The following is a 19,355-nucleotide window of genomic DNA, read 5'->3' as shown; positions in this document are numbered from 1 at the left end:
CTTTCATTAATAGAATCCTAGACTTGATGGACCTCATTTCTGGTCCGACGTGGTCAGAAGTAAATATATATGTTATTTATAACTTAGTATCAATGTTATAATAACTCAACAAATCATAAGGAAATACCATCAGTAAGGATTCTTTTTCTCCCTGCTCCCCCTGAAAACTAATCCATCACTTCCCTTCCATAATATCCTTCCATAACCACTTTAATTATTTTGAGAAGCATTTCAGATTTGCTTTTAAGACTGGCTGAACCAAAGCACTGCACCACCTTCTTTTTAAGGAGCAAGAAAACCATATTTTCTCCACTAGTTTATGCTCCTTAAAATCTCTTTAAAAAAAATAAAATCTACTCCTTGCACAGAATTACTTCATTAATTAAAAAAAGACAAAATTACACAGAACATAAATACATATTTAACAGATTTACCCCAAAACAATGACAAAAAGACACTTTTTTCTGAGCTTAACATACTTTTTTTTAAGCTTCTGAACAAAAATGTTAATTACAGCCAAACCTTGCTTAGAAGAACTCTCGATTACAAATCAAAGGAATTCTGACATTAGTTGGTTGGTAGGTAACCAAAAAATTCTCAAGTGGTCCCTCAATATTATTAAATGATTAGGATTTTTAAAATCTAGGTGGGTTCTGTGCGCCAAGGCCGACTCATCCTCACATTGCAATAGACCCCGGAATGCCTTTGTCGTCTCCTTGTTAACTTTGCACTGTCCTGCGTACGAATTGTGGCACTTCTCTTTTAAGTCCTCACAGAGGAGTTAGAATATACTGTCCTTCATGTATTCAAAGGAAACCATCAGTCCAGATGCTTTATTAATTATTATTAATTATTATTATTAATAGAGAAAATAGAACTCTTGTCTTCTGGAAACTTTTCAAAAGGATTTTGGAGCAGATGGCCAAGTCATTATAGAAGAACAGGAGGCACTTGGGACGGGAAAATGGGGGTGCTCCTTTCACGGGCTGCGCCTTCTTCATTCCATTTCTGAACTTGTGTAGTGCATACTTTTTGGGGGGGTAGGGGGTCCAGGGAAGACCTCAGGTCTTCAACAACTCCTTCCGTCCTTCTCAAGGCCTTGTCAGAGTTGTGTAGACCGGCTGGTCCCAGTTCGCGGTGGGGCTGTGCGAGGGAGGGATGGACAAGCTGTTGAGGATCGGGGTGGCATACGGCCGGCGCGAGGAGTGGAAGTATGGGTACTGATAGAGGCTGGAAGCGTAGCCAGGGTATGGGTTGTAGTAGTTGGAGCTTTGGAGATCTGTGTAGTCGCACTGGGAACTGGAGAAAGAGGCTGTGGCCGTGGCCGAGGACACAGTAGTGGCGCACGCCTGGGCAGTGTAGGAGCCGTAGTCGGAGTGAGTCGGGGAGCTGTGGGACTGCTCACTGTAGTGGCTAGGGCTCAGCTGCTCTGTCTTGATGTGGGGCCTCTGCTGCCCACTTTCGTTGGAGGGAGGCGAGGTGGCGGGAGGGCTCTTGTGAGTCCAAACCTGGGGGGCTCCAGCCCCGCTGCCGCCGGTCGGGTGGGGGTAGGCGGGCCCGTAAGACCCTGCCGCAGAGTTCTGCCCATGGTCAGGCGGCATGGCAGAGTGGCCGTTGAGTGGCAAGTACTGGTCAAACTCGTGGACGTCAAAGGTCTCCATGTTGTTGATCACCTCGCTGCTCAGCTCAGAGATGTCGACGTTGCTGAAATCGATGTTCTGCCGGCCGCTCTCAACTAGGCGGCGCCCCTCGTGCTTCATCTCCTGCTTGCCCCCGTGGTGGAGGTCCGTCTTGGGGGTGGTGGGCGGGGTAGGGGGCCCGTGGGTCTGCCCTGGAGACAAAGAACATTTCAAGCCATGTGAGCACTGTTCAGAACAAGCCGTTTCAAGCATCTTGGGGTAGTGGTCCCTTAGCGCCAACATCGGACCCAAAGGAAAACAGGGATCACACAGAATCTTGGGAATTCAGAAACATCTGGAGGTTCCCCACTCTGGTCTATACCAACCAGTGCCCAAATATGGTACCCTCCAGATGTTTGGTCTACAGCTTCCATCGAGGGGGTTAGCTGGTTGACTGAGGGGTCAAGCCAGACAAATTAGAGATCCACAATCTGATTTCTTGCCTTAGCTTAAAAGCAGTTGTAGTGAAGGCTTGAGTTGGGACTGCCAAACGTCAACCTTCTCCCCCATTTTGCTGATCTAAAATTTCTCCTTGCTACCAAAGACCCTCTTTAAGTAGCGCTGCAAAGGAGTGGGCCCTGCATGGAATGCAGATGCTGAAATGCAGAGTTACGCTGGTTTGTGGTCGTCTTTTTCTTTCACTGCAATGAATGGGGCAGTCACATGTAAAAGTTCTCCATAGATATGGAAGCGCACACACTCCTCCAAATGAGAGAACAAGCACACTTCCCTGGGCTCAGCATCGAGACAAGATTCCTGGGGTAAGCTCTGATGCTCTGGCAAGTACCGTATTACTCAGGCATCCGATGGCTGACATATACTGGCCAGTAACTTTGAGGGTATGTGATCACTTTGAAACACTTTTAGATGCTCTAAATGTTTTGAAATGTTTTTCTTTAATTGCTTTGGAAAAAAATTAGCTGGCTTTTACACATTTTAAGTATGTTTATGTATTGTTTTAACATTTTGATGTTTGTCACCCTGGGCTCCTTTGGAAAGGCAGGGTAGATATTTGATACATGATTAAGTTTGGAGTGGGCAGTGGTATGGTTGGGTAATTTTAGATGCTGGATTCGGGGGGGCGGCGGCTTTAGATTAGGGTGGGCAAACTTTCCCATCTTCCCAGATGTTGTCACACTCCAGCTCCCACCAACCTCAGCCAATAGAATCATCTCCAAACTATGCAACTTAATTTATTATTATTCTGTGAAATTTGATTATGGCCTTCCAGATTATTTCTGTTTAATTATTGGTTGATGCAACACGGAAGGCACCCACAACCTTGAGATTTCAAACTATGTCTCCTCCATATTTAGATGGAAGACATGTCAGAATATCTATCCATCAGCACTGATGTTACTTGCGGCCAGGAAGAGGTGGAAACTATTCTTCAGTGAGAATTTTATCGCTCCCCACACAATTCTCCAGGAAGTGATTTCTCCAAGGGATTTTTCAGAGAGTTTCCCTGTTCAGAATATTATGGAAAAAAATATGTTGCCTGCTGATAAATGGGAGAAAATTATGCAAGGCTTCTGTGCCTGTCTTAGCAGCCCAACATACCACAGGAGATTTTACTGCATGACATGGGGAACCACTGGTGCGTGCGAAAACGTACTTCGCAATGTAACTATTTGTAATTTTTGTGATGACTGATGGTTTTCAGCAAAAATATCTGACAGCCCTGGGACAATGAGAGTTGGAATCCAATAACATCTGGAGGGCTCCAGGTTCCCCATCCTTGCAGATGGCTTCCCAGTGGGACATCTGGTTGGCCGCTGTGAGACCAGGATGCTGGACTAGATGAGCCTCCTTCATCCTGATCCAGGATGTGGTCAAGTCTCACTTTGCTGCCTTGGGGGACCCTCCTTCTCATTCTGCCAAGAGGCACCCTGGATATTTGCTCAAAGAGCTGCACCGACGGCGCCACTAAGTAGGAACAGAAGCAAAGAACGGATAGCTGTGAAGGGAATCCCTGTGGGGGTTTTTTTTGCAAGGAAGTGTTGGGCAAGAGACAGGAGTGCAGAAGTAAGAGTGGGCAATGGGCTGGGCTCTCCCCTTGTTCACTGACAAAGGGGAAACAGGTGAGCCCAAATATTACCCAAAAGGTTCCTGGTCCAATCTGAAGATGCTGGGGATTGAGCCAAAGATGATGCTCTAACCCGTAGCTAGATCCCTTCCCTTTTAAAGAAACTGCGCCCTGTCATTGCATATAGATGCTGTTTTCTCCAAGGACACAGCCACACCAGACACTGAAAGCACTGCACTGCGCTACCGCTCTAAAAGGTCAAGGCACTCCCTCCCCAATAATCCTGGGAACTGTAGATTACCCTTCTGAGGGTTACAATTGCCAGTCCGCTTAAACTACAGTTCCCAGGATTCTTTTAGAAAAGCTATTTGCTTTAAATGTATGCGGTAGATGTGACTTAATTGCTTGGCAACTGGGAAGAGCATTTGAAAAAGGGTGAAATGGCACATTTCATTTATTAAATATATACTACATTTTAGCATTGTGTCTATAAGTTGTTACACTGTTATACATTGTGAACAATTACACCTTGAGTGACTTTTGCAGCCCCCTCGGTGTTTCCCATTATAAATCTGTCGCCCTCCCCTTTCCTTACCTGCGTGGTCACTGTGGTGGTGAGTTTCGCTCATGGATCCCAGACCAGTGTCTGCTTTGTAGATCTGGTTCCCACTGTGATGACTCAGTTCAGCTCCCGAATCAGAATCGCTTTGGCCTGCCTTGACGCTTTTCCTCCTGCGTGGCTGATATTTATAGTCTGGGTGGTCCTTCTTGTGCTGGACTCGCAAGCGCTCGGCTTCTTCGACAAAGGGACGCTTCTCACTTTCACTTAGCAAACTTTTGGAGAGAAAAAAGAGATCAAAATCATTGCTTCCGTTCAAAAACTACCGTATTTTTCGCTCTATAGCACGCACCCGACCATAACACACACGTAGTTTTTAGAGGAGGAAAATCCGTAGGCATGCCACCCGTAGGCATTCCCTCCATTACACGCACAGACATTTCCCCTTCCCCTTACTTTTTGGGAGGAAAAAAGTGAGTGTTATGGTGCAAAAAATACGGTAGATTACTGCAATCTAATCTCTTTACTTCGAGAGCTTCTCGTTCTCGAAGCTACCAGCATGAGTTTGACCAAACTGCAGGACGCAGTGGAAGACAGGAGTGATTGGCGTGCTCTGGTCCATGGGGTCACAAAGAGTCAGACACGGCTAAACGGCTAAACAACAATCTCTTTACGCCATGGCTAGGCAAACTAAGGCCCGGGGGGGCGGATCTGGCCCAATTGCCTTCTAAATCTGGCCCGCGGACGGTCCGGGAATCAGCGTGTTTTTACATGAGTAGAATGTGTGCTTTTATTGAAAATGCATCTCTGGATTATTTGTGGGGCATAGGAATTCATTCATTCCCCCCCCCCACCTAAAAAAATAGAGTCCGGCCTCCCACAAGGTCTGAGGGACAGTGGACCGGCCCCCTGCTGAAAAAGTTTGCTGACCCCTGCTTTATGCAATATATGTCTCAAGTGTGCTGGTCTGGAAAGCCAAGTCAAAGGTCACACTTCTGCCCCAGTGCAAGTAAAGAGAGCATTTCTCTTACTGGAGAATGCTACAACTTCATTTTTCCAGTCTTAAATTCAATTTTCCACATCAGTTTGCAATTTTTCTTTTTTAAAAAAATCTTCATGAAAATTCATCATTTTAGTGCATCCCCCCCCCATGTACATGTTTGCATGCAATTCTGCTTAATATATGTATTTTTGCAATACAATTCCCCCCAATACGAATTTTGAAGGACGGCTGTTTCAGAAAAGTGCAAATTAGGTAGGTTTGCATTTAATTGCAGATTGGACTGAATTTCTTCCACATTCCCAGATATCACACCACAGCATGGGCTTCATATTTAACAGGAAATTGTTGTCATGTGTTTTAGTAAGATTTTTCAAAAATTAAAAAATTAGATGTTTAACTGATATTACAAAGTAACTTAGAACAGAACAATACTATGCATGTTTAATCCTGTTACGTTCAAGGTTTATTTTCAGATAAATGTGTATAGGACTATATAGAAACTTTGAAAACACCAGCCAAAGCAGAAAATTCCAGTTGGAGAGCTTTGACATTCTGCTTTACTCTCAAGTGAAATTTGTAAGACTTGAATGTTCAGCTTCAGCTGAATTCTGCCTTCAGTTCATGAGACCCTTCTGAGGATTCCTCCTCAGTATGATGAACATGGCATGAAGGCATGGCCTTTCCAGTGGTGGCTCGTTGTGTTTGAACTCCCTTCTAAGGTAGGACCTGGGTCTGGTGGGGGGGGCAACCTCTTTATGGTTTCAGGTGGTTGGTTGACACATTGTTTCCAGCGTGCTTTTGAAGGAGGAGACACTGATCAGTCCTGCTCTTGCTATCAGTAAATATTCTTTACTGATTTGCTACATGTGTTAATTTATGATTTTTAAAATTATTTTTGTCTGCGCAAACAGCAGTATAGCAATTATCTATATAAATAACCACGTATAATTTGGAACTCAACAGCGACTTTCTGCTCCTGAACAGAATCCAGTTTTCCATTAAAAAGGGTTTAATGAAATTATATACAGCTCCTACCAGTTGCATATAACAGATCAGATTTCCCATCACTGCAACGAACAATACCCAAGTTAAACATTATTTTACAGGCGAATCTTTCGAGTATTTACAAATCTTTGGAATGCATTCTTTAATCTTTGTTACAAGTTTCAGAAATCCTGAACCACAACACTATACAAAATGTTGGTTTTTCTTCTCTAGTCACTCTACCCTTCTCATTTTACATAATTTTATATCCATCAAGCAAAGTTTCCAGGCAGAGAAAACGAGCGCAATTTCAGTGTAAACTTGTTCAGGTTGCAATCCTAAATCCATTTAGCATGAAGAAAGCTACATGGGACTCAATTAAATCTACCTTTGAGTAGACATGTATAGGATCCCACAGTCAAAATACAATCTGTTGCACTTATTTGGAACCACGAGTCCTACTGAATGCTTGTGGGAAATCAGCATATAAATAAACTTAAGTAGCATTTACTAAGGAGAAAACCTCAGCGGGTGGACTGCTATATCTTTATTATTCCTATTGCTATTACTGCCAACTGATACTTCATAAAAAAAGACTTCTACTCTAGTGTTTCCACTTAAACCAATACAATCAAAATGTATCAGATCCTGATCACTACACAGCCTTGCTTGCACTCCCATGTTGTAGCTGTTGGTTTGACCCTCACCTTTTTACAGGGAAAAATGGGACCCATATACTGTCCTCCCTCATAAGCTGCCCTTGTGGGTCTGGCAGGTAACTTCAATTTAAAATCGCTGTTGCTGTGGTGGCATTAAGCAGTTTATCAATCACACTGTTCGGCTGCGCAGTTTGTGAAAAAAGATTTGCATTCAGCGGCTGGGAGCCGTGAGTCAGAGAGGAACCCAAGGTTTCGTTTTTGAGAGTCCTTAGCCTTCCCTCCAGACTCCAGGAGGAGAGATTACAGAGAGATGAAGGCAGAGGGGTGGGGGAGAAACACTTTGGGGTAGGATCTGAGGAAGAAGGAAAAAGCAAAGTAGCTATACCAAAATGTTATCCTAGAGCAGTGAAAAGGGTGAGTTTGGGACATGCATATTTAAGCACCAACACAAACCAGATTACAACAGCCACCACCTTCCTCCATCCCCTGAGTTTTAATTTTATCGTTGCAGCCTGAGTTTTAATTTTATCATTGCAGCTCTCCTGCATTTGTTCTCCATACACACTCGTCTGTTCCATATAGGAGGCTTACACCATTTCAAAGTCTCTAATACTCTCTTAGCTGACAAGAGGACTTGCAAACTAAATACAGTGGTACCTCGGGTTACATATGCTTCAGGTTACATACGCTTCAGGTTACAGACTCCGCTAACCCAGAAATAGTACCTGGGGTTAAGAACTTTGCTTCAGGATGAGAACAGAAATCGTGCTCCGGCGGTGTGGCAGCAGCAGGAGGCCCCATTAGCTAAAGTGGTGCTTCAGGTTAAGAACAGTTTCAGGTTAAGAATGGACCACTGGAATGAATTAAATACTTAACCTGAGGTACTACTGTAATGGTCAGCTTGAACAAATGATGATGATGATGATGATGATGATTTTTAAAGCCCTTCCTTTGCACCTGCTAGCATTTTCCTGTCCTTGTACCCCCTTCTCCCCCCATATGCACAGGTATCTCTCTCCTGCGTATTCTACCATATTTTTGATCCATAGAACTTTTAACAATGCACGGGAAAACATGGACCCTGAACCACAAAGTTCACCCAGCACAATCTTAGGTATCACTACTCAGAAGTAAAGCTCACTGCTTTCAACCAGACTTATTCCCAGGTATGTGCATGTGCATAGCACTGCACTGTTAGAACACTATTAGCTCTTAGCGAACACCAAGGGTTATACCTAACCAAGTTGTACTGAACTTAAGTTAGCAACGTCCATTTATTTTTATTTTTTGCAAATCTTTCCAGGAAACTACTTGATAATATTTGCAAGAGACAAATAAAAGGTAACAGGCAAAGCATATTTAACACATTTAATTTCCATATGTTTATACGGGAAAATTCCATTTAACTATGAAAGGCTTAAACAAAGGGAAGATACTGCTAAATAATATGAGCCCAAACAGACATTTGCATGATATCCAGCTAAGTCAGACCACCCAAATCAATAAACTAAACTTACTTAACTCCATTCATTTCAATGGGTCTAGCTCCAAGTACGACTAATCTTGTACGTCACTCGTTATTTCTAAAGCACCACAAACCCACGAGCAATTTAAATTCGTGCTTACACAACCGGCAATCCTCATCCAGCCAAATGCGCCACATCACATCAGATCCAGGGGCTCAATAGACTTGCTGTTTTCACTGGCAACTGGCTACTACCAAAAGGGAGGACGGGCAAGAGAATCATAGGATTGTAGAGTTGGCCTGGTCTTCTTTCGAAAATCAAGTTCTCTGCAGCAAAAGCCATTTCCCACAGTTGTGAGAGGCCGGCAATTTTTATCTTTTCAAGGAACAGAACAAGCTGCCTTATACAGAGTCAGACTGCTAGTCCATCCAATTTAGTACTGTCTACAGCGCCTGGCAGGGACGCGGGTGGCGCTGTGGGTTAAACCACAGAGCCTTGGGCTTGCCGATCAGAAGGTCGGCGGTTCAAATCCCTGTGACGGGGTGAGCTCCCGTTGCTCGGTCCATGCTCCTGCCAACCTAGCAGTTCGAAAGCACATCAAAGTGCAAGTAGATAAATAGGTACCGCTCCGGCGGGAAGGTAAACGGCGTTTCTGTGCACTGCTCTTGTTCGCCAGAAGCGGCTTAGTCCTGCTGGCCACATGACCCGGAAGCTGTACGCCGGCTCCCTCGGCCAATAAAGCGAGATGAGTGCCACAATCCCAGAGTCGGCCACGACTGGACCTAATGGTCAGGGGTCCCTTTACCTTTACAGTGCCTGGCAGCAGCGCTCCAAGGATTCAGGCACATGGACATTCCCAGCCCTCCCTGGGGATGCTGCTGGAGATTGAATTTGGGTTCTTTTGTGTGCAAAGCAGATGCCGTGCCCTAGAGCTTCTGCCACCTTAAAACACAGGGGGAGCCCAAAGGGGGCAGAGGGGAAAGTGTCCTGAATGCTGAACTCCTGTCACTGACATAAGCCGTCATTTTTCTCTCTCACCCACCTGGAAATATAATTTGCCCTTTTCTGTGCCCTCCAAGAATTTTTTTCTGGTGCCGCCACTGCTTTTAAACTGGAGAAAAAGAAGAAGTAAGATGGAGTGGAAATCTCAAACCGCACACCCCAACACCAGGAGCCAAACAAACCTCCCATATCCCCCTCTCAAATCCTTTCCTGTGCTCTGCTCTGTTTACAAAGAGCAATTTCTGCTCCTACATTCTGGCGTCCTTGGATAACACTAATCAGTTACTGGGATACTGGACATTCCCTAGTTTGGGGAGCAGGTCCCCACTGTCCCAGAAGATTGGCTTGAGATTCACCTGGATGCACAGAAACACAACTGTGTGCAGAACAAAAAACAAAGAAATGGTTCCTGTTATGAGAGACGATTGCAGCAGCCGAAAGGCTCCAGGCTCCCAAGCCTCGGGAAATAATTCGGTTCTTCTAGAGGGACCTTGACATGTTTGGCACTCGACCAAAATTTTGTTTTTCATTTGGGATCAGCGGAAGGTTAAAAACAGACTCTCTTCATTCAAAGGGGGGTGGGTTGCAAACTGGAAGAGGAAAAGTTAAGCCACTGCAAATTGCTTTAGCGAGTAAGTCATACACCCCAGGAGCTACTGATGCTAGAAGTGACCATTAATTATCAGTCAATTTCACTGGACTGCAGACTGCTGCCAATAGATTACAAATAGTCGCAGCTGGCAGCATAAGAGGTTTTGGTGCCAGGGGCAGAAAAGTTCAATGTGGCAACCGCCTCACCGATTAAATTAACCTGGGAGCAGAAGCAGGAGTGCTGTTTCAGGTTCTACAGGGAGCGGCAAAGATTCACAGCAATGTTCAAAGGCACAGATTTCACCTTGGATATGGTCGAGATTAAACTGCAAACACAAAAACAAAAAAGAGCGCACGTTGAGAGCTTTCCCTGGCTACACTTTAATACCTTATAGCAGGAGTGAGCAGACTTTATGCTTGCAGGAGCTACTCTGAGTGTTTTGCTAGAACCCAGAGCTCTATCAACTGGAGCCAGAGGTACAAGACATTTACTGAGATTAAAAGAATTCTGAGCACAGGAATTCGGTTTTGAGAACCAAAACTGACCTGTGCTCACATTCCTCCCAAACCAAAAAGCCATTCCTACTGAACATATACAGCTTTCATCATTTCAGCAGTATAGTTTAAGAGAAGAGTAACTCTGTGGTTGCCATTGTTTAAACAATTAGAAAATATTAAGATGGATAGGAAACTGCCTAATACCAAGTCACACCCTCTGTTCATCTAGCTCAGTATTGTCTACACTGACTGGCAGCAGCTGCCCAAGGTTTTTAGACAGCGAGTATCTCACAGCTCTACCTAGAGATGCCAGAGATTGAACCTGACACCTTCTGCATGCAAGGGAGATCTACAACTAACCTATGGTCTATTCCCTGGGAGCCAGAAATCCTTCACATCTTCAGTTCACCCCAGTTCAACCAACAGACCCTGATCTACTTTCTGCCCAGTTCCGATCTAAGAGGAACAGTACTCAATTTTTGTCCTTTCCATCCAAATATTACTTTTCTTCCTGATTCCATGAGAATGAGGCCGCGATCCTAGATTCATTTACCCGGGAGTAAGGTCCATTTGCAGTGTGGGAATATTTAATATACTCTTTCACATTGTCTGCGGCTATCATGGGGCAGTGTGCAATAGCATCCTGGTCGCTCTATCTTCTGTACCATAAGCTAGGCTGAGAGAGTGACCAGTCCACCATCAGCCTCTGAGCTGCAGTACTGAACAGGGATGTGAACAGAGGCATGACAACTCCAAACCCTTTGCTATAAACACGGACTGTGCATAAGCCTTTGGACACACACATTATTGGTGCTTTGAACAGGAAAGAGCGGGTTTCAATACTGTGGCTTCTCCATTTGTGGCCACTCCCTTTACAGAGTGTGTGTGCATGCACACAGACACACATGCAGCCTATGTTCAGGTACATGTGCTTACTGGGAACATACTGAAACTGCAGTCCTAGGAAAGAGGCCCCACTGAACTCAGCTCTTTAACAATGTACGCCTTCCGAGCAAACTTGCATCAGATGGCACTTTTATGTAGTATTTTGCCACCAACCTTAACACTGCATCTTTTCGGTTCTGGATTGAGCACACACAACTATTCCGCAAAGGTTTTAAACTCATTATACGTCAGAGCACATTGTAGCCAAGCATTGCATAAACGCATCCATGCAAATCCAGCTGGTCGAATAGGAGAGACACTAAGAGGCTACTCCCTAAAGCTCCAGGGGTGTGTTGCATTGCTTTCAGCTGTGACCATCCTACTCTGAGCAATCTTCTTGTTGTTGTTATTTTAAAAAAGAGCTAAAATAATAAGGCTATCAAGTTGATCGGGTGCATCAGTGCACTTGGCTGCTCTAGGTCACTAAGTCAAACTTCCCAACTTGTTGACAAGGAGTATTTTAAAGGCATCCTGGAAACAGAGGCCAATAATTCACATGCACTTAGGTAAAAATGACTGGATGCCTTGCTTACTGACAGCCAAGGTGCAAACCAGCTCCACTGGGAACCATCCCGTGTCAAAACTGAAGGGAAAGTCGTATGTGGTATCAGAAGTGGGATGATCCATTTACATACACATCCCATCCGATGAGTGACTAAATCCTAAAACAAGGAGTGGCAGCATGTCCCTTTTGGGGAGATAGGTGTGCATGGTGACCTTATTCATAGAACTGGAAGGGACCAAGAGGATAATCTACTCTAACTGCAGGGATCTGCAGGAAACTGCACCAAATATGGGACTTGAACCCACAACCCTGGGATTAAGAGTTTCTTGCTCTACCAACCGAGCTATCCCTCAGGAATATATGCTTGTAGACTGGCTCCATTATATTCTTTGGTACCTACTTTGATGTAAGGGGAGCTTTAGCCTCAGAGGGAATATTAAGCAGAACAGCTCGGAGAAAGGCAAAAATCAAGGGTTAGCTTCCAAGGACAAAAAGGGTTAGCTTCTGACAATGATGTTATAGATTTCCAGCCTTATGAAACGGGGCTGGACTAAATGACTCATGGTATCCCCTCCACCTCTTATACCAGACTCCAAACACATATGTTGATCATGCAACTATTCCAGAAACAGTGCCCAGAACATGCATCAAATGCAGACAGATGTCCTTTTCATTTAACATCGATGACACTAGGCCAGTTAAACTGCATGTGATCGCACTTTCAATGCTGTTTGTGCGCGCAAAAGTCTTGGGGCAGATGCACTGCTGTGTTTCCAATCTGCACACACTCTGTAGCTTCCTCCTGAAATTCTGTAACTTTTTATGCCACAAATGTCTCGGGGCGTGTCTCCTGCTTTTGCTGCGCTATAGTGTAAGAGTGCAATAAAACTGGGGAGCCATCACAGAGCTACTGCTACAGCAAAATGACGTTTGGATGGTCCAATATTTAACCACCACTAATGCACTACTGTTGAGTCAATAGCATGCTGCAGCATCGCCAGTCTGGTGGGGCTCACAGCACAGGCAATTGTTAAAGGAATGAGCTGTGCACAACGAAGAACCCTTGATAAAATTTCACTTGAGTCATAATAAACTCAAGTAGGGAGATTTCTTGGGCAAGCCACTATTCTCTCAGCCACAGCTTCTGCAATATGGGAATAATAATACTGGACTACCTTATGCAGCTGTGGCAAAGATTAATGCAGAGATAATATAGGCACCACACTTGAAATGGACTGTATAAGTACTATGTTGTAGTATTACCATCTTATCGAATTACATTCTTTGCAGCAGCTACTGAGAAAACATGAGCAAGTAATCTAGAAGGAAAGCGCTGGCAGATTGCAAAGGTGGTTCACTAATCTGATGAAGCCAAGTCAACAGTTACCGCTGGAATGATTTATTTTTGCTATGCAGTTTGATATTCCACGAGGACTGGCCAGGTCAGTCGCCGCCGCTTCATGTATTTGCTGGCTGCAGGCATTCTACTTCTTTTGGACCCTTTGCCACAGCCTTAAAACCACATGCAATAAATACGGCACAGTCAATTTGATTATTACAACCTGCAGGGCTATACATGGTGGAGAGAACGCATTGTGGGACTAGATCAATTTTATGATTCTACTATCATTAAGATCAATGACTACGGAACAGGGTGGGGGGACCTTCTCCCCCATTTCCTTACCCCTTCAAAGTGAAAGGAAAGAGTTGGGACTGCTCTGTACTAGTACCATTGAAGAATAGTGAATTTATTATTTACATTAATAATAATGCAAGTAAGTTTTTTTAAAAATAAAAAATGTGGCACTGGGACGTGGTACCAGTTGCATTTTTTATTCAGGATTTATATTTGTTATTCCTTCAAAGTACCGTATTTTTTGCTCTATAAGACTTACTTTTCCCTCCAAAAAAGTAAGGGGAAATGTTTGTGCGTCTTATGGAGCAAATGCAGGCTGCGCAGCTACCCAGAAGCCAAAACAGCAAGAGGGATTGTTGCTTTCACTGCGCAGCGATCCCTCTTGCTGTTCTGGCTTCTGAGATTCAGAATATTTTTTTTCTTGTTCTCCTCCTCCCAAAACTAGGTGCGTCTTGTGGTCTGGTGTGTCTTATAGAGCGAAAAATACGGTAATTGGTTACATGAAGGTATCATTAAAACCTTTTTTTTAAAAAAGTGTTGCAATTTCTAACCAAGGGTCCAGGAGCCTGAAGGAAAAGGCAGTAGTTTTAACACAACTTTACCCTGTTGCCACACACCCAATGTCCAAATGGGAAACGGCCATAGCTCAGTGGATAAGTATCTGTTTTTCATGTAAAAGGTCCTCGGTTCAATCCCCAGGTAGGGCTGGAAGGGAATTATTTCTGAAACCCCTGACAGCATAGACAATACTAAACTAGGTGGACCAAACAGTCTGAAACAATATAAGTCCGCTTCCTATGATTTTCGTTTTCCAAATCACAGACTTTGGAACAACCCAATGCCTCTTATGAGCAAACCCTAACAGAAGTAGACTTGGTCTGAAAATATCACATGGAAATGTCAACAGATTCACTCTCACACCCACAAAGGTGTCAAGGGTAGCCCTACCAGCCTTGAGAGGAAAATAGACACTAACCAAGAGACAAAACAAACTCCTGTGGCACCTTGTAAAAACCAACAGAATTGTTAGGCATAGGCTTTACAGGCACAGACCTGCAGATGAAATATTTCAGCCTATGAAGGTTCCACGAGACTCTTGTTTTTGACATGAAAACGGCGTTCTTCTATTCCTTATGAAGAGGCAATGAAATGGGTCTTTTAAAAATGCAAAGGAGTATTTCCCAAAACCCTGGAGCGCAGCTGCCTGTCAGGGCAGACTGCACTGAGCCAGATGAGCCAGTCTGGGTTTGGCCCGCATCCTGTTCACACATTACTGGCACTAATTAAAGTTTTGAATTTTTAAATACAGTAAATAATAATAGGAAATAAGTAATAGATTGATAGCTATTCCTTCCGAAACAGGAAGAGAAAAACTGGCAGAGCCAAGAAATAACCCATTGGGCACCCGTACATTGAACTAAACCATACCCAATTCCCAAAGCCTCTAAAGAAAAATGAGAATATTTGAATAGTGGGCCCTTCACAGCTCTGAGGAGTGTGTCCTTATAATATCACATTTACTGGGGGGGGGGAATAGCCCTCCAAAGTGTGCAATGCTTTGGGAGAGAAAAGTTTGGGAGGAAAGGGGGGGGAACTAAGTAGGATTTTCGCCCACGCAACCAGACAGCTGGATGCTTCAAGGTTGCTAGGAGGCCACTGCGGCCTTGAAAGCAATGCGTAGCACACCTCACATGCTTTTCCACCCAGGCAGTGAGGCACAACTGAGATCCATGCTGCTCTCAGCAACCATCAGAATTGCCAAAACAGAAGAGGCAGCCTGGAGAAGTTTGGGGAAATTTGGGGGTGCTTTGGTGGTGGGTAGGTTTAAAGTGCATGCCTTTCAAGTAGCAGAAATGTCCCTGATTTGAACCTTGATGTTTCTTTCTCCCCCCCCCCCACCAGCTGTCCCTCATTATGCTGCCTGTGCCTTTGATTTCAACCAGGTGTTCCCGGACTTTGGGATTTATCAGCCGAAGAGCTGCTGGAGACTCTACTGGCCCCCCCACTGTAACAGCAAGAGACACCCCAGGTGATTCGAAACTTGGGAATAGTTAGGAAATGTTTCTTACAGTGCTCCTTTGGGAAGAGACATCACTAACTCCATAATGCCCACAAAAAGTGACTCCTATGACCTCCCTGTTTTTTTCAGTCCGTTTCCCCCAGTTCCTAATCAGTCTCTCTTACAAGCAGCACAAACTTCAACGGAATTAATTTTTTTTTTTTTACACAAAATGCTGGGGGGGGGGAGTTCTACTAATTTTAATTGGGAAGAAATAAGTTGGGTTTGATGGAATTTTTTTAAAAGCTCAGATGCCTTCTCTCCCCCCCAGTTTATGTTTCACCTTCTTCTAACCTGGAGATCCAGAAAAACATGAAATTGAGTTCAAATGAACCCTACTCCATCTACATTAAGGATAGGTTTGGGGAGAGAGAAATTGAACGCCATCTAATCTCTCCAAAGGGGCCTTAATACCCATAAAGTCTTAATTTATGTACTTAAATTCATACACTGCCCGTACGCCGTTAAATGTCTGAAAAGTTTTCCAACCACACTACAGCAAGCATAAAGAAATAGTGTGTCAGAGTAGGAACTGGGAGAACAGGGTTCAAACCCACTCTGCCATGGCATTATATTTACTGGAGCACCTTGGGCTACCTTTTGCTAAAAGAGGGAGGGATAAGCTAAAATACAATAGCGGACCAAAAAGTAACACGATTTTAAGATGGGTTGGAGATCTGCAGCCCAAGTGCTGGGGGAAAGCAAAAAATGTAACATACACTTCTCCCCCGAAAAAAGGGAAGGATACCCCAATCTTAAAATCTCCTGTTTTTTTAAATGCTCCCACTGGTGTTCTAATACAATTAATTTGTCATTAATCTGTTTCGGACTGGAATCCCACACTATTTGCTTGAGCGTATTCCTCGGAAGTAACTCCCATTCATTCCCATCGGGGCGCGTTAACTCTAAAGTGAAAGGTCCCTGGCCGTCACCTTTCCTTTCTCTGCGCGTATTGCCCTGGCAGGCGCGACCTCTCTCCCCACCGCGGGCTGCTGCGCTCCGTCCGCCCAGCCCAGCCCCGCGCGCCCCGGCCCGGCCACTCACCGCCACAGCTTGCCGAGCGTCTTGCTGAGCTCGGCGTTGTGCAGATGCGGGTACTGGTCAGCCAGCTTCCGCCGGGCGGCCTGCGCCCACACCATGAAGGCGTTCATGGGCCGCTTGACGTGCGGCTTGGCTTTCAGCGCCCCGTTGCCGCGGACGGGCATGGGCACCAGGCTCCAGTCGTAGCCCTTCAGCACCTGCGAGACGGCGTCGCGGATGCACGCCGGGAAGCGCTCGTCCACGTCGCCCGGCTCGCCTTTGGGGCCGCCGCCTGGTCGCTGCGAAGAAGCCGAGGGCGCCCCCGGGACCCCCTCCGAGCCAGCGGGCGACGACGGCGCGTCCGAGTCCGAGTCCACGTGGGACATGGAGCTGGCCGTGCCCGCGGGGCTGCCCGGCGCCTCCAGGGCTTTGGAGTGCTCCTCGCTCATGTTCAGCATCGGCGGCGCGCGAGTAGAGCCGGCCGGGAAGAGCGGGGCGCCCCAGCAGCGGGGCCCAGGAGCCAGGCACGGGCCAGTCGGGAGCGCACGGTGCCTGGAGCGCGCGATGGAGAGGCAGCCGGGCGCACGACGCCAAGCCGCCTGCCGGGCGAAAAGCGACGCTGGGCCAGCCGCCGCAGCAGCAGTAGGAGCCTCCGGAGCGGAATCGGCAGCCGCAGCAGCGCCAAACGCGCAAGTCCCCCCGGTGCGCTAAACTCTCCCGTGCGCAAAAAGCGGAGCTCTCCAAACGCGTCCTCTTCGCAGCCACCGACGTCGCCAAGTAGAAGCCGAGCGGCGAAGCCGGCCAGCAACTTTCTTTGAGTGCGGGGCGAGGCAGCCCCTCCCCTCCCGCACTTCCGATTGGCGGCCTCCGACCGTCTCATCTGCATAGGAGGGCGGGGCTTTGACCCTTTCCGACTTCTTAAAGAGGCAGCCGCCCTTTTTTTTTTTTTGGCTTTCCAAATATGAGTGTATTTACTGCATTGAATGTAACCGGGACGGTTTTCTTTGCTGCCCTTTCCCCGTTAACCCCTTGAGTACCGTTTCCCTCTGGCGGGGTGGTGGGGGCAGTCATGCAGAGGACATTTCTCTCCAGCATCTCCTGCTCCGCCCCCCCACAAAAAAGCCACCCTAAATTAATCGCTTAAACACTAAACTCCGATCAGACCTCAGTTGGAACACAAAGCAGGCTGCGAGGCTGTGCGCGGTTACCTGGGAATAACCCTTACTGCGCACAGCGGAGCTTATTAGAGGACCATAAGGAGCCGAGGGAAGTCCTGCCAGGTACGTGCAACATCAGCCGAAGTTTGGCTTCCCACCGCGGCCGGGCAGATGCTGCTGCCGGGAAGCCCACAAGCAGCAAGGCAAGAGGGCGGTAGCTTTCCTCCACTGCAGTTGATGCCGCCGCCGCCGCCGAACTGCCGGCATGCAGAGATAGACTGCGTCTGAGCCAGGACGTTCCACGTAACTATTTATAGACGCCGCTGGGAATTGGTCTCATCGTCGCGAACTGTGACTATGGATCCCCGCCCTCTCCGAAATATTTATTTTATCTATTTATTTGATTTCCTCCTCAGAGAGCCCAAGTCAAGAAACAAATATACTTTTTAATATTAAAAATGCCATATACAATGGGATCGCGCACTCTGGGATCCTTGCCTCGGCTTCTATTACAATTCAGACTGTAAGCTCCTCGGAGACAGGGACCTGGAGCAGGTTGTTGTTTGCAGCGAAATTTAATAATTATCGTTGTTATTAATTAAATGATGTTAAGAATTGTTATTTCTGTTAATACTCTATTAATAATTACTATTACCATTTATTGTTGTTGACGACTAATGGTTTTAATTTATATTTCTATTGTTATTAATAATAAAAATTAGTAACAAAAACGAGTGGTGTTAATACTATCGCTGCTATTATTGATAATTGGTAATAATGATCATTTGTTTATTTGTATGCCACGCTCTCACAGAATTATGCCCAAAACAATTCCTGTTGTTAATTATCTCTGTTATTAGTTATTATGACCATTATTGTGGGGTGGGGGGATTAAATTTTGGGAAGGGCCTCCTCTAAGGTTATATACTTCCAAGCAAGTGACAGCGAAGGTCTAGAGCCTGCAGTCTAAGATTTTAATTTTACTCTTTTTTTGGAGAATTGGTATTGGGAAGGGAGGGGGAGACAGGTAGAAGAACCTGGCTGCTGCCTCCTTGGCTAGGCAATCTGCCTCCCCACACCCACCCACGCCCTGTTCAGCTCAGCAGCCTTTCTCTTTGCAGGGCGTTTCTCCTGCCTCCACCAATGTCACATCCACCATTTGAAGAAAAGGCAAACGCTCACTGCACCCCTCCTCTTTCCCCTCTGCCTGGAGATATTTTCTTGCAGATTTCTTTTGATGGGGCCTCCAGATTTCCAAGCCAAAGACTGACAGGTTGGAACACAGGAAACTGCCCAATAGCAAGTCATCTCATTGCTCCATCTTGCTCAGATTTGTCTACCATGACTGGCAGTGGGGAGAGAGTGCTCTTGTGTTTGGTTGGGTCCTGCTTGCAGGTTCCCCATAGAGACATCTGGGTGGCCACTGTGAGAACAGGATGCTGGACTAGACGGGACACTGGTCTAATCCAGCAGGCTCATCTTGTTGTTTAGTCATTTAGATGTGTCCGACTTTTCGTGGCCCCATGGACCAGAGCACGCCAGGCACTCCTGTCTTCCACTGCCTCC

The 19,355-nt window shown here is 45.8% G+C and overlaps 1 protein-coding gene across 1 annotated transcript; it reads right to left on the bottom strand.

Moving 5' to 3' along the window:
- Positions 1–342: 342 nt before the first annotated feature.
- Positions 343–17,428, bottom strand: SOX8 (SRY-box transcription factor 8). The gene is made up of 3 exons (XM_082199182.1): positions 16,657–17,428; positions 4,301–4,539; positions 343–1,831 (listed from the first exon to the last, which is right to left on the bottom strand). Exons 1-3 carry the CDS (start codon positions 17,088–17,090, stop codon positions 1,092–1,094), a joined length of 1,413 nt encoding a protein of 470 aa, XP_082055308.1. The 5' UTR covers positions 17,091–17,428; the 3' UTR covers positions 343–1,091.
- Between the last annotated feature and the right edge of the window lie 1,927 nt (positions 17,429–19,355).

Source organism: Podarcis vaucheri (assembly GCF_965113315.1).
Source record: "Podarcis vaucheri genome assembly, chromosome: 14".
NCBI classification, from domain to species: Eukaryota; Metazoa; Chordata; class Lepidosauria; order Squamata; family Lacertidae; genus Podarcis; species Podarcis vaucheri.
Note: the sequence above shows the minus strand (reverse complement) of the source record. Positions and strands in the feature narration are given on the sequence as shown.